Here is a 13,971-nt window from a genome sequence, read left to right on the forward strand (position 1 = left end):
CACCGGAGCTCTCTGGGCGTGGGGCGGCTCAAAACGGATCGGTTCCCTGCCCCGTGGCACACCGAGGGGTTTGCCCACACCGCCAGTTCGGCAGTGCCACATTCCTTGTTTGCACAGGCAAGATGGAGCCTGAATTCCTCGAGTGCTGGAGGCTGGAAGAGTTTAGCTTCCTCCCCATCAGCTGCCTCAGCCCCTGAGGAGAGCAGTGAGCAATGAGGAAAGTCATTAGCACAGGCTCTAGGGGCATTTGATAACTTGCTTTTCGTTTTCTCCTTCCAACCCCACAAGGCACAGCTCTGCGTTCAAAGCCTGAGCCCTCTGAGCTTTGCTTTTCTGCTATGATTTGTGTCCCACAGTGCACAGAGTGTCCCTGGGCTGACAGTTCCGCAGGAGAAACTTCATGCAATGAAAGCTGCTGCAGGAAGAACTGTTGGAGCTGCTCAGCCTTAAAGGGAGGACAGCTAGTCAAGAGAAGGTTTTCTAAATAGTGAAAGAATTCAGCAGTGAGTTTAACTCCTGGGAGGGATGAAATCTCCAATCCCCAGGGCTGTAGAACCAGACTGAGTGGTTTTATGCTGCGTTGCCATTGCACAATGGATGAAACCTCTAAACGGTGACAGTGGAGGAGAGAATCAAGTGATTTCTGTGAGAACACATAATTTAAACTCTTGTCAGGGCAGGAGGTTCCTCCCTGAACAAGCAACAGTCCCTGGCTAAAGGTGGGGAAACAAGATGAGAGTGAGTTTAACCTGAGGCTCTCTGAGACAGAAGTGAGGGGGAGGCACAAAGCAGCATTTTTCTGGGTGGTTCATTCATTTCTCTTTTTTCATTTCTGTCTCAGCACAGAGAGAAAAAACCAATCAGGAACATATGGAGAACGAGCAGGAGCAGCAGCTCAGTGCTGAGGTTACCTGAAATGGCTTTAGACCCACAGCTCATTCACACCTCCCAAATGGCATTAGGCAGGTGCAGATTTGTCTTATGAAATGTTTTGTTTTACCCTTCTAAGCTCTAATAAAGCAGAACTTGCCACAAGTGACAGGGAGCAAAGCTGCCTGGAAGGCCCAGATGGAAACTGCTTGGAACCTGCTGGAACGGGAGGTTTAGTTTGGAAACAAAAAGGATTAACGTAGCAGAAAAGGTTACAGCAACGTGTATTTCATGAGGCTGAGGCTGCTCCAGCACAGACTGCAAAGTCAGGTCCGTTTTCTCTCAGTGTTTGTTAGCACTTGGAATAAACCACACCAAACTGCACCAAACGTTGGTGCCTGGAGAACAGGAGGCTCAGGGAGGGCCTTGTCTGGGCAATGGTACCTGAGCTTCAGCCTGGGTGATGAAGCTCGCCAGGGTGTCAAACAATGCTGCAACCACATCAGGCTCAGCTGCTACTGCATCCTTCTGGTTCCCAGAGTTCCAGTCCTGTCTCCTTAGCACGGAATCACATAATGTTTGGGTTGGAAGGAGCTTTATTTTTAATAAGACAAAGACCATTAGGGCAAAACCTGGAAGTGACAGCTCTTCACACCTGTGGTTCTTTGGGACATCCCATTGTGCCTCATCCTTTCGCAGGATCCTTAACCTTCTCCCCAAATATGAAGTGGTTTCTCCACCCTTGGAGATGCTCCAAAGCTGTCTGGACGTGGTCCTGGGTCACCCTCTGTCCTGCTGGCCCTGCTGGAGCTTGGTCCTTCAGAGAAGTTGCAGATGACCTTCAGAGGTGCCATTCCTTGATCCTGTGGTGGTGGAAGGTGAATGCAGTTTGCTCTCAGACCTTCTCCACTGGCCCCAGGGCTTGTGGCTTTCGTGATACTGTGAGTTTTGTTGTGGTGTCCCACAGGCAGAAGAGTCATGAGAAGAAAGAGAGCAAAGGCTGTTGGTTCTCTGTTTCATGGGAAACATAAAGAAGTCTCTAAATTTGAAGATCTTGAACTTAACTCGTAACTTCTTAGGAATTCCTGTGTGGAGTCATAAGTCTGAGACACCTCTGACCTGGAAATTCCACTTCCTCCAGCTTGGAATTCTCACTGACATTTGGAACTTGGTTATTTTTCACTTGAAGTGTTTTCATTTTATTGAGTGCAATTAGTAACCGAAATTATTTCTTCCCTTGCTGCCAATCACTGGCTCTGAGTGGGGCTTGGCTGAGCACCCAACAGGCCAGAACAGATGGGGGAGGAGGTTCTTTCTCTGAAGTGCATTTCTGCATCTGCAGCATCACTGGCTGTGGTTCTCTTACCCAGAGACTGATGCTGCAGCCAAAGCGTCTGGCAAAGGCTTTGGAATGGGAATGTGCCACGTGCACGAGTGATGAATTACCCAAATCATCCCAACCACTGCAGCATTGTCTCTGCTCTGCTATTGTGGGGGTGAAATGGGAACAAAAGGGCAATTTTGAGATGTCTTTCTTAGTTTGATGAGTCATTTCTCCTTCTGATTGCAGAACCTGCAGGGTCAGGGATGGATTTAAGTCTTTGTGGTGAATTCTCTCAGAGCTTGGTGAGGGAAAACACTCTTGGAAGGAGTTTACAATCACCATTTACCTTTTGCCTCATGGCAGCACCTTGGAGTACACACAGAGGACAGTCCTGCACCACAGACTGGTGTAACACAAGATGAGGTGGTCTGAGGACACCATCTCACCTCCCCTGGAGAGCACACAGGGCACAGTGACCCCTCACCAGGGAGTTCTGTCACTCACACGAACCAAACTCCAGATCCTCCTGCGGATCTGCTTGGTCCTCACCCCGTAGATGATGGGGTTGAGCACAGCAGGCATCAGGACGTAGATGAACCCCATGGTGACGTGGACCATGGGAGGCAGGTCCCTCCCGAACCTGTGCACCACGGAGAGCCCAATCAGGGGCACGTAGAAGGCCAGGACCACACAGCCATGGGCCACACAGGTGCCAAATGCCCGGAGCCTGTCCTGCCAGGCCGCCAGGCGCAGCACAGCCCTGAGGATGAGGCTGTAGGAGAGGCAGATGAGAAGAGCATCAAGCCCCATGACCAGCAGGATGGCAGTGAGGCCATACACCATGCTGGGGGTGGTGCTGCCACACGCCAAGTTCATCACGTCCTGGTGCAGGCAGAAGGAGTGGGACAGCCCCCAGGGGCCACAGAAGGGAAGGGGCAGGAGGAGCAGAGGCAAGGGCAGGAAGAAGAGGACTGCCCTGGCCACGGCCAGCAGCCCAAGGCTGGCTGTGGACGCGTTGGTGAGGACGGCGGCGTGTCTCAGGGGGTGGCAGATGGCCACGTACCTGTCCACGGCCATGGCCAGCAGCACTGAGGACTCCACGGCTGAGAGGCTGTGGATGAGGAACATCTGCAGCAGGCAGGCTCCAAAGCTGATGTCCCTGGCCTGGAGCCAGTAGGAGCAGAGTGCCCGTGGCACGGTGCAGGTGGCCAGGGCCAGGTCGGTGGCCGCCAGCATGCAGAGGAGCAGGTACATGGGGGTGTGCAGGGTAGGCTCCAGCCTCACCACCACCAGCACTGAGCTGTTCCCCGTGACTGCCACAAGGTAGGCACAGCAGAGCAGCAGGGACAGCCAGCCCTGGGAAGCCTCCAGCCCCGGGATGCTGGCCAGGAGGAATGAGGGGCTGAGGGCAGAGCTGTTGGGGAAGGGCATGGCCTGGGGTGAGAGAGGTGTCATGCCATGCCAATCCCTGCTGCAAGGCAAGCACAAACAGCAGCTTTACAAACCCTTTCCCAAGGCTGATGGACCTCAGGAATGTGTTCAGTCATGTGAGTGGGAAGTGCCAAGAGGATGGACCCAAACTCTGCTCAGTGGTGGAAACCAATCGAACAAGAGGTAACAGCAGGAACTGATGCTCAGGAAGTTCCACCTGAACACGAGGAAGAACTACTTAGAATACTGAAACTTAATTGCACAGACTGAGCTCACTATGAGGCTGTTCAGACACTGAAATATTGGCCAGGGAGGTGGTGGAGTCACCAGTCCCGGAGGTGTTCAAGAGGTGTCTGGATGTGGCACTGGAGGATCTGGTCTAGGGTTTGGGAGGTCCAGCAGTGGCAGGTTAATGGCTGGACTGGATGATTTGAGAGGTCTCCCCCAACCTTGATGATTCAATGATTCTATGATTCGTCCCTGTGCAGTGACCAGGCACTGAACAGATTGCCCACAGAGGTGTGGAGTCTCCTCACTGGAGATACTGCAGACCCATCTGGACATAATCCTATCCCATGTGCTCTGGGGTGGCCCTGCTTGGGCAGGGAGGTGGGACCAGTGACCCACTGTGGTCATAGAGTCACAGAATTTTAGGGGTTGGGATGGAGCTCAGAGATGATCCAGCCCCAACCCCTGCCCTGGGCAGGGACACCTCCCACCAGAGCAGGTTGCTCAAGGCTCATCCAACCTGGCTGTGAACACTGCCAGGGTTGGTGCCTTCCAGCCTGACCCATCCTGTGACTCTGTGATTGCCCCAGTCCCATGGGTTGGTGCCTGTTGGATGCCCCAGACTGATGCAGAGAGTTCCTCTCCCAGCTCTACTCCCCAGTGTGGCTCTGCAGCAGCAGCTGCAGTGAACAAATGACACTTGACTGTGAGCAGAACTTGCCTGGATCCTTTTGAAGGCAGAGCAGCACCAAATCAACATTTAAAACACTAACCCCAAGAGGTGAACTCTTGCTTCTCTTTTTAAAGGGCAGAATCGCAAATATTAACAAGCCCAGCAGCTTTTTAGTGCTGCCTCTCACACCCGAGTGCAGCCTGAGCTCTCCCCTGTGGCTGTGCTGCCCGGCAGGGAGGAGCTCAGTGGGGCTGGAGCCTTCTCCCCCTGCCCAGAGCTGCTCCAGGCACAGGCAGGCACAGACACCTGCATCTCTGTGCACATATAAACTGGGTTTTCCCCCTTTCAGCCTGAAAACACATGGAAAAAATTAGAATATCTGTAGTGAAAAAAAATAAGTGGATTATGATTCAATGATTCTTCACCTTGTGTGTCTGCAAATCTCCCAGGAGTGCTGAGGTCCAAGGGGAGTGGGCAGGAGAAGCTGGAAAAGCCTTTGCTTTAGGTGCCTTTCTGCCCTCAGGCACTGGGTGAGTACCTGGCTGTCCCTGAGCTGGAATCAATCCCCATATCCCCTGCCCTGCACAACACCTGAGCTCCCTGCTCATTCCTTTCACCCCAGTCCGTGGAAATCAATGCTGGAAAGTGCTCTTCTGGCACAACCTGCAGGTTATTGGTGCAGTTATCGGTGGCAACACTGGGCTGTGATAACGTGGGGGTTTTAGAGCTGAAACCCCAGATAGCATCAGACTTTATTCCCCTGCTCTGGGGCTTTTACATCTTGGATCTGGAACAAATAAGACTCATATTACGGCTTTTTATACCCAATTTCCTCCTGCTGTGGGTGGATTTGTGCTGTCACAGTGCCCAGGAGCTATTCCAGGGATGCCACTGGCTGCAAAGCACTTTGCAGTGAGAGGCAAAGTGAAGCCTCAAAGCCCCAACAGGTGCCTGAGGCAGCTTGGTTCAGCACTGGGGGTGATCACGGCTGATCCCCCTGGGAATCTCTGCCCTCCTGTTGTGCCTCTGGGGGAATGAGGCTGTGGCACACTGCAGACCATCCCTGGTGCTGCAGCTCATCACTCCCTGGCACTGATCAAGGCACCTGTGTGCTCAGGAGTGGCTCAGGGTTGCTGGAGGGATCTCAACCAGCTGCTGGGAGGGATTGGCTGTGTAGGGATGAAAACTGCATCTGTGTCTTTAAAACACTAATAGATGCAGGTTTATTTCCCTAGGGGAATCCTCCCATCCCCAGGAACCTCCTTTAACAGCAGGTGAGCACCTTCAGGGAGCAAGTCCCTCCAAGCCAGAGGACCCTAAGCAGCAGCTACGGCAGCTCATCCCAGAGAATCACGGAATCACACGCGGGTTTGGGTTGGGAGGGAGCTTAAAGCCCATCCCATCCCACCAGCCCAGGCTGCTCCAAGCCCCATCCAGCCTGGCCTGGAACACTCCCAGGGATGGAGCAGCCACAGCTGCTCTGGGCAACCTGTGCCAGTGCCTCAGCACCTCACAGGGAGCAATTCCTGCCCAATGTCTGTCCTACCTTTCTCTCCTCCTCTCCAACAGATGCCTCTGACACATCTCCCACTGCTCCTCCTGTGCCTCCTAGGGAACAAAGCCATGGGCAAGGACCATCAGTGCTCCCATGGCCCAAAGCAGAGCCCTTGGAGCATCACAGGGTAGGACAGAGCAGCTCTAATGGTTCCTCTCTCTCTGTTTCTCTCACACAGGTGTCAAACCACCACTAAATTCCCAATGCCAAGAGGCAATCACAGAGGTTTGGAACATCCATTCCCAAAGGCAGTGCCTTGTGTGATGGTTCCTAGCCCTGAGTGGCTGCATGGCATGGAATGGCTCGGCACCACACACCCTGTGAGCCTCTCTGCTCTCCAGCTGTGCTGGCAGATGTGCCAATACACCCCCACAATTGCCCTCCCTGTCCCCACAAACCTTTTCTTACTCTGCCAGAGGATCCTTGGGCTTTGCTGTTTGGGGGAAAGACTCCAGCCAGGAGGCACCAACAGCCAGGGAGGAGTTCTGGACATTTCAGACAGGAGCAACCTCAGAGTCATCTCAGAGCTATGAACCTGCAGTTCCAGAGTGCTGTGTGAGCTGCTGCTGGGCAGGGGTGGCCCCAGCCAAGCTCTTCTCCTTCAAGTTCTTCCCTTATACTAATCTTCCCAGGTTAACCCACAGATATTTGAGCACTGGGATCCCCTGGTGCTATCCCAGTGCTCCCCAGGGCCAGGCAGAGGTCCTGGGGGCTGGTGCTGAGCAACATCTCATCCTGCAAGGGCTCACTGGGACCTTCAGCGAGATAATGAGCACAACACGGAGCAAACAGTGGCCTGGGAATGCTCCCCCAGGAACCTTCCCTGATCCTCTTATGGATGTTATGGAGATGTTTATAGAATCATAGAACTTTCAGGAGTTGGAATGGACCTTACAGACCCACCCAGCCCCAACCCCTGCCCCGGGCAGCGACACCTCCCACCAGAGCAGGTTGCTCGAGGTTTCATCCAACCTGGCTGTGAACACTGCCAGGGTTGGGGCAGCCACAGCCTCCCTGGGCAACCTGGGCCCGTGTCTCACACCTGGGCCAGTGTCTCACTGCAGCTCATGGTGAGCTTCTCATCCATTATCACTCCCAAGTCTTTCTCCTCATTGCTGGTCTCAGTTACTTCCCCACCCAACCTGTAGCTGTGCCTGGGATTGCCATGCCATGGCCGTAGTACCTTGCACTTGTTCTCTCATTAGCTTCTCTCTATTCCAACTCTGTGTGGAGCAGAAGAGACACCAGTCTGGGCTGGGCTGGAGGGTGCAGTGCGCAGCAGAAGGCAAGAACAGACCAGTTGGGGTGTGAGATCCTGCCCTGATCCCTCTGCAGCTTCACTGTTCCAAGGGGAGAACTGAGTGCTGCTGCTGATTCTCCACCATGGCCAAGCCTGGCCAAAGTGTGGGTTAAAAGCAGCAAAAATAGAGCTCTGTGAAAGGAGAGCAATGAAATATGCACGATTGGACATGGCACTCAGTGCTCTGGGCTAGTTGACAAGTGGTGATGGGTCACAGCTTGGACTGGATGGTCTTGCGGAGCTTTTCCAACCTTAATTCTGTCGTTCTGTTCTATGATTTTGAGGCATTTTAGTCTGTCTGTGTCAGGACATGACCAGGAGGACCAGGAAACCTCTCTGCACTCCTGGCTGAGACCCAACCACAGCAGAGCTGGAGATGCTGGAACACACCATCACCTCCCACCTGTGGATTCCCCTGGAGATCCCCTCCCACCCCTCTGGGGGCACAGTCAGTACCTGGCAGATCCCAGTGCGAGGACACAGCACATGGCTCTGAGAGTCAGGAATTTTAGCCATTCCATGATGTTTTGAACCCTTTTTTCCCCAAGAGCTGCTGCCCCCACAACCCCCAAATCCACCTCACAGACCTCACTCAGAGTCCTGCTCCTCTGCTGCCAAGCCTGGGGATTTCAAGCAACTCCAACCTACTATCTTAGGAAAAAAAGAGGCTAAATCAAGTTCTGTGACCTCTCACAAGGAGCCGATGTGTTTTATTGGAGGTGCTGCACACACACCACACTCAATGCAGACAGGGCTGGGACAGAGCACGTGGTGAGCTGCTCGGGCTCACTGACAGCTGAAAGAGAGGCACAAAAGGATGGAGATGGCACTTGCCGAGCACTGAGGGCGGCTGAGTGTTTGGTTTGGGAGGGCTGTGAGTGCTGAGGCCCTTCACAGGACCTGCTCACCCTCTGGAGCTGAGCTCCACCTTGTGGGATGTTTCCAGCTGCACAACCACTGACTGGAACACTCACGGAGGCTCCGAACTATTGGCCCAGGCCCTGTCCTGGGGAGTTTGCTGCTGGGTTAGCTGTGCTGTGATGCTCTGACGGGACCATGAGGGTCTCTCAGGGGAGGTTACACCTTATCTGCCACCTCTGCCTCACATGAGATAGAAGTTCCTTGGAGTCATCTCATGACTTGAAAATAGGTCATGCAGACCATTTTTAATTGTCTCCCTCTAATTGAAGCGTCCGAATGGATGTATCATTAATGCCCAGGGTGTCTGCAGGCTGCTGGAAGGGCTGAAAGCATCGTATTAGGTCACAACATCTAAGTTCACAGGTCTGGGTTGAGGGACAGAGTCCAAGTGGATCTGCAGTTCTTTCCTCTGGCAGTGACCTGCTGTGTGGATGGAGCACCGAGAAACCTGCCCTGGAGTTCTGGCCAAGAAACCAGTCCAGGAGCTCTGACCAAGAAACCAGTCCAGGAGTTCTGGCCAAGAAACTAGTCCCAGAGCTCTGCCCAAGAAAGCAGCAGCCCCTTCTGGCAGAGTTGGTGGGGGAAGCTACCAGACAGTCCCACTCTTCCTCCGCAGCACCCTGAGCAAAGCCTTCCGGATGTGGCTGGACTTTATGCTGTAGATGACAGGGTTGAGAGCAGGAGGGATGGTGAGGTATGTGTAGGCCACCAGAGTGTTCACCAGAGGAGGAACATTCCTCCCGAAGCGATGGATCATGGAGAGTCCGATCATGGGGATGAAGAAGACGAGGACAGCGCAGATGTGGGACACACAGGTGTTGAGAGCCTTGAGGGTCTCCTCCCTGTTGGCCAGGCTGAGCACGGTCCTGAGGATGAGGATGTAGGACACCACGATGAAGACAAAGTCCATCCCCACCGTGGTCAGGAGGATGATCATGCCGTAGAAGACATTGACCTTGATGTCTGCACACGCCAAGTTCATGATGTCAGGGTGAAAGCAGAAGGAGTGGGAGAGCTCAGTCCTGCTGCAGTAGGTGAGTCTCCGGAGCAGGAAGGGGATGGGCAGCAGGGACACCACCCCCCTGAGCACGATGGCCAGAGCTATCCTGAGCACGGTGGTGCTGGTGAGGATGGAGCGGTGCCGCAGAGGGTGGCAGATGGCCACGAAGCGGTCAAAGGCCATGGCCAGCAGCACCGAGGACTCGACGAAGGACAGGATGTGGATGAAGTACATCTGGGTGAGACAGGCATCAAAGCTGATCCTGCGCAGGTGGAACCAGAGCAGCCCCAGCGTGGTGGGAAGGGTGCACAGAGCCAAGCCCAGGTCGGTCACTGCCAGCATGGCCAGGAAGTAGTACATGGGCTCGTGGAGGCTTTGGGTCTTCCTGATGATGAAGAGGATGATGCAGTTGCCCAGGAGAGCAGCCAGGTAGAGGACACAGAAGGGGATGGAGAGCCAGGGCTGGAGAGACTCCAGGCCGGGGATGCCCATCAAGAAAGCTGAAGGTTGGGAGAAGGAGCTGTTCGGTTCCCACGTGGGCTGTGAGTCAAGATCCATCCCAGCTCAGCTCTGGCATACCCCAGACCTGAAAGAGACCAACATCAGCTCCATTCCAGCTCAGCTCTGCCATGGCCCAGACCTAAACCAAACCAACAGCAACTTCACACAGTTGGGTTCTCCACTGAGCAGAGAAGTCCCACAGGTCTCCACCTCCTCTCCAAGCTGGGCAGGTACCCTGGGCTGAATAGGCATGGTTAGAGATACCACAGTGTCACACGTGGCTGCACTCTGAGCAATCCAGCACATCCTAAAACAAAGGCAAAGGATGGACAGCAGAGCATGGCAGGAGCATGAGAGGCAACAGGTATACGTTGGAACAAGAGAGGTTTAGACTGAGTAAAATGTTTCTCCTTGAGGACTATCAAGCATAGACTCATCAGTGTGGGAGGAGCAAGCATTGCTCCTTAAGCATCAGAGCAGGTTGCTCACAGGTTGCACATCTCATCCTTAGAAGGTTTCTAGACCCAACTAGACAAAGCCCTGAGCAGTCTTGTCTGAGCTGACATTTAGCCCTGCCTGGAGCAGGAGGTTGGACTAGAGAACTCTTAAAAGTCTCTCCATCCCGAATCGTCCAGTGAGCCTTGGCACAGCCCAGGGTCCTACACTGCCTGGGACAGTGCACCCAGCAGACAGGCAGGAAGGCTGACACGGTCCCCGAGTCTCTCTGTGACAGGATGACTCTCTGGGTGGATGGAGAAAAGCAGCAAATGTGCAAACCAGGAGCTAGTTGAAGGAGGAAAACATTTGTGCCTCAGCCTTGCTGCACCTTCTGTGTCTGTGACACACAACAGTCACTGTGAGCCTGAGCTGTGAGCCAGAGGCTTCACTGAGCTCAGCTGAGCTCTGAGCAACACTCAGTTCCTCCATGATGTATTTATTATGCTCCTAATGTGATTTTGCTTCATTAGATTCTCAGCTCGAGAGTCTAATGTGGCAATAAATCCCAAAGCTCAGCGAGGACAAATGTCCTCCTTGTGCTCTAGGGCAAAGCAACAGGTAAGGGATGGGGAAACTCAGAATTAAAGTGGTTTGATTTCCTCCAGGCAAGGCAGAGACACATGTTGGTACCAGGAATCACCTTGACCTGTAGCTCTGCCGTGTCAGGTGCTGAAGGGACAAGTCACAGCCCTTCAGGAGAGCCTTGGCAGCTCATGGGATGGCTCAGATGTGGGTGGGCAGGCACTGCCTTCCCCGGGGCATCCACAGGGCTGGGAGGTGGCAAAGGAAACTGTCAGAGGTACCTCTGGTCCTCACTGGGGGCTTAGAGCTCTCCCTTTCTCCCAACCCAACAGCAACTGGAGGGTGCTGAGGCACTGGCACAGGGAGTGAACCAGGCCAGGTTGGAGCAGCCCGGGCTGGTGGGAGGTGTCCCTGCCCAGGGCAGGGGTGGGAATGGATAAACTTTAAGGTCCTTCCCACCCAACCCATTGCAGTGCTGTGAAATCAACGTGCCAAATCCAGTCCCTTGTGTGTTAAAGGGCTGAAGAATCCCTAGAGTGTGCAGGGCTCTGTCCCTCTGTCCCTGCCTCTCTGTGTCCCTCGGAGCAGCCTCTGGCACATGTCCAGAGCTCTTAGGGGCACTGAGAGCCAACAGCTTTCCAGGGATGTGGAGGTGGATGCAGAGGAAAAGAAAGGAAAGGAGAGTAGTGAGAGCCTCTGGGGCTGCAGGGGATGCTCCAACCTCCCCTCAAAGCACTTGGGCAGACACAGAAGTTCCTTAGGAATGGGATTGGTTCACTCTGCTCTCTCTGACATAGATCCTGCTCCCGGAGGGTTTCATCCCTCCATGTCTCATGTCTGTGTGTCTGGAAATGAGATGTATCAATATATACACACAGAGTGGATAGAATCTAGAGACAACCATGTGTGGTTTTCTTTAAGCACACGTGTGCATAGACAACATACAGCACACACGTGTGTAGATAACACACAGCACACACATGTCTGTAGATAACACACAGCACACACATGTCTATAGATAACACACAGCACACACATGTCTATAGACAACATACAGCCCTCCGGGAGTGCCTGCCAGGGCACCCTGGCACAGACAGGCTCAGCACCCAGAGCTCCTCTGCTGCCCAGGAGCTCCCCAGCCTGCCTGGGGCAAGGCCTCAGGCACCCCATGGGGGACACTGCACCCTCCCTCCTTCCCCAGCCCTCCAGAGCCACCTCCTGATGTCCTGCCCTGCCCTGGCTTTGACACCCATCAACAGGTCCTGGCGCTTTGAGGGCTCTTGCAGCAGCAGGGCCCTGCAGCTGGGGGGGCTGAGACTCAGAGCTGCTCCTCTCCCAACAGATGTTGCTGCTTTCACACCAGCATCTCTGCCAACTCAAGCAACCAAGAGGGCCCAGACCCTCGGCAGAGGGAGCAGGGTCAGCATAGGACTCGGCACCTGCAGAGAACAGTTTCTGTTGGCTTCAGAGGCAGGGACAGGGACATGCCATAGGCACCTGAGGGTGGAGGAGCAGGATGACTCTTGAGCAAAGCCACAGCACAACAAGCAGCACTGATGGCTCAAACTTCCCTTCAGCACCACAGCTGAAACCACATCCAGCACGTCCCTCCCGGCTGGTCCCGTGGAGCAGCCTGGACCTCCCCAGCAGCTCCTCATCCCTCCCCACCCCAGCTGCTGTCCCACCAAGGAGTAAGAGGAGCCCAGTGGAGCTGCTGACCCTGGGGCACTTACCGAGTGGCAGTGGGGTCTGGGGGTTCTGGGAGCAGCACAGGCAGCACCTCCAGCCGCAGAGCAGAGCAGGACCTGAGTGAGCTGCAGCCCTGGGAGGCAGAGCTTATTTGTGCCCTGAGTGCTGACCCTGCCCAGCAGAGCTGCAGCTTCAGCTCCTCATGCACACACAGCGCAGGGAATGAGTGTGTGCAGCACTGATGGTTCCAGCCCAGGATTTCCCCTGGGAGTTCACTGGGAGATGTGTTTATGGCCCCTGTGATTTATGGCTCAGAGCTGCAGCCTCTGTGCTGCCAAAGCATCTCATTTTCAGGGGGAGCGTGGAATTGTGGTGGCAATGAGGCTAAATCTTGCAGGGGAAGAGTTTGCAGCATTGCTCTCAGGGGATGACGGGGGGAAGGTCTGTTTATATCTCCCTCTGACCAGTGAGACATGAAATGGTTAGTTAAAACCATAATCTATTGCACAAGAAAAGCAAAGTGGAAGTTACAAAGGCAAACAGTCCTAGGAGTGGATGTGCCCTCAGATGGGTCAAGAGATGTGTCTAGGTGTCTTGTGGCAATGAGTTTATCTTTGCCACCTCAGTGGTAAGGTAGAAATTGCCTTTAACCTCTATTTCTGTGCCTGGGCCAGGCCATGGGAGAGAGAGTGGGTTTGTCTCATGTGTTGTGTTTGTAGGAAACAACCTCTGGCACTGAGAGACACTTCTGCAGTCATCGGATCATAGAGTCATGGAATATCCTGAGCTGGAAGGACCCACAAGGATCATCTAAGTCCAACCCCTGCCCAGGACACCCCAAACACTGCTCCCTGAGCCTGAGAGCATTGGCCAAATCCTCCTGGAGCTCTGTCAGCCTTGGGGCTGTGCCCACTGCCCTCGGAGCTGTTCAGTGCCCAAACACCTCTGGGGGAAGAACCTTTCCCTAATCTCCAGCCTAACCCTCCCCTGACACAGCTTCAGCTGTTCCCTCATCCTGTCCCTGTCCCAGGGCACAGAGATCAGAGCTGTCCCTGCACTGCCCCTCAGGAGGAGCTGCAGACCCTGCTGAGCTCTGCCCTGAGTCTCCTCTAGGCTGAACAACCCAAGTGCTCTCAGCCACTCCTTGTGTGGCCCCTCCAGGCCCCTCACCATCTCCATGTCCCTCCTCTGGATGCTCTTGAAAAGGAAGAGGATGGAGAAGAAGGGAAGAGAAGAGAAGGGAAGAGAAGGGAAGGGAAGAGAAGAGGAGAAGAGAATCCTGCAGTGATGTCTGTGCTCTGCTCCCACCAAGCCACTCCCGCTGGGGTTCTGCTAATCCCCTTTCCTAGCCCCGTGGCTCCTGAAGTGTGTGGGAGGTGTGAGGAGCTGTTCAGCTATTTTCTCAGCTTTAAGAAACAGAAAAGCTTTTCCCAAAGCCTGGCTGGGCTGGTGTGGGGAG

At 54.3% G+C, this 13,971-nt stretch overlaps 2 protein-coding genes across 2 annotated transcripts in view; both read right to left on the reverse strand.

Moving 5' to 3' along the window:
• Positions 1-2,674: 2,674 nt before the first annotated feature.
• Positions 2,675-3,625, reverse strand: LOC103801160 (olfactory receptor 51E2-like). The gene has a single exon (XM_009073566.1). It carries the CDS (start codon positions 3,623-3,625, stop codon positions 2,675-2,677), a length of 951 nt encoding a protein of 316 aa, XP_009071814.1.
• A 4,264-nt stretch (positions 3,626-7,889) lies between these two features.
• LOC103801161 (olfactory receptor 51G2-like) overlaps positions 7,890-13,971 on the reverse strand; it is a 7,199-nt gene continuing 1,117 nt past the window's right edge. Inside the window, exons 2-3 of the mRNA XM_009073567.1 lie at positions 8,906-9,822; positions 7,890-7,972 (exon numbers count right to left, since the gene is read on the reverse strand). Coding sequence (XP_009071815.1) covers positions 7,890-7,972; positions 8,906-9,822 — 1,000 coding nt within the window. The remainder of the gene's footprint in view (positions 7,973-8,905; positions 9,823-13,971) is intronic.

Source organism: Acanthisitta chloris, unplaced genomic scaffold (genome assembly GCF_000695815.1).
Source record: "Acanthisitta chloris isolate BGI_N310 unplaced genomic scaffold, ASM69581v1 scaffold20124, whole genome shotgun sequence".
NCBI lineage: Eukaryota > Metazoa > Chordata > Aves > Passeriformes > Acanthisittidae > Acanthisitta > Acanthisitta chloris.

Bases quoted from the DNA above. Each gene is read 5' to 3' on its own strand.
- LOC103801160 (XM_009073566.1), bottom strand. From the start codon at position 3,625: ATGCCCTTCCCCAACAGCTCTGCCCTCAGCCCCTCATTCCTCCTGGCC.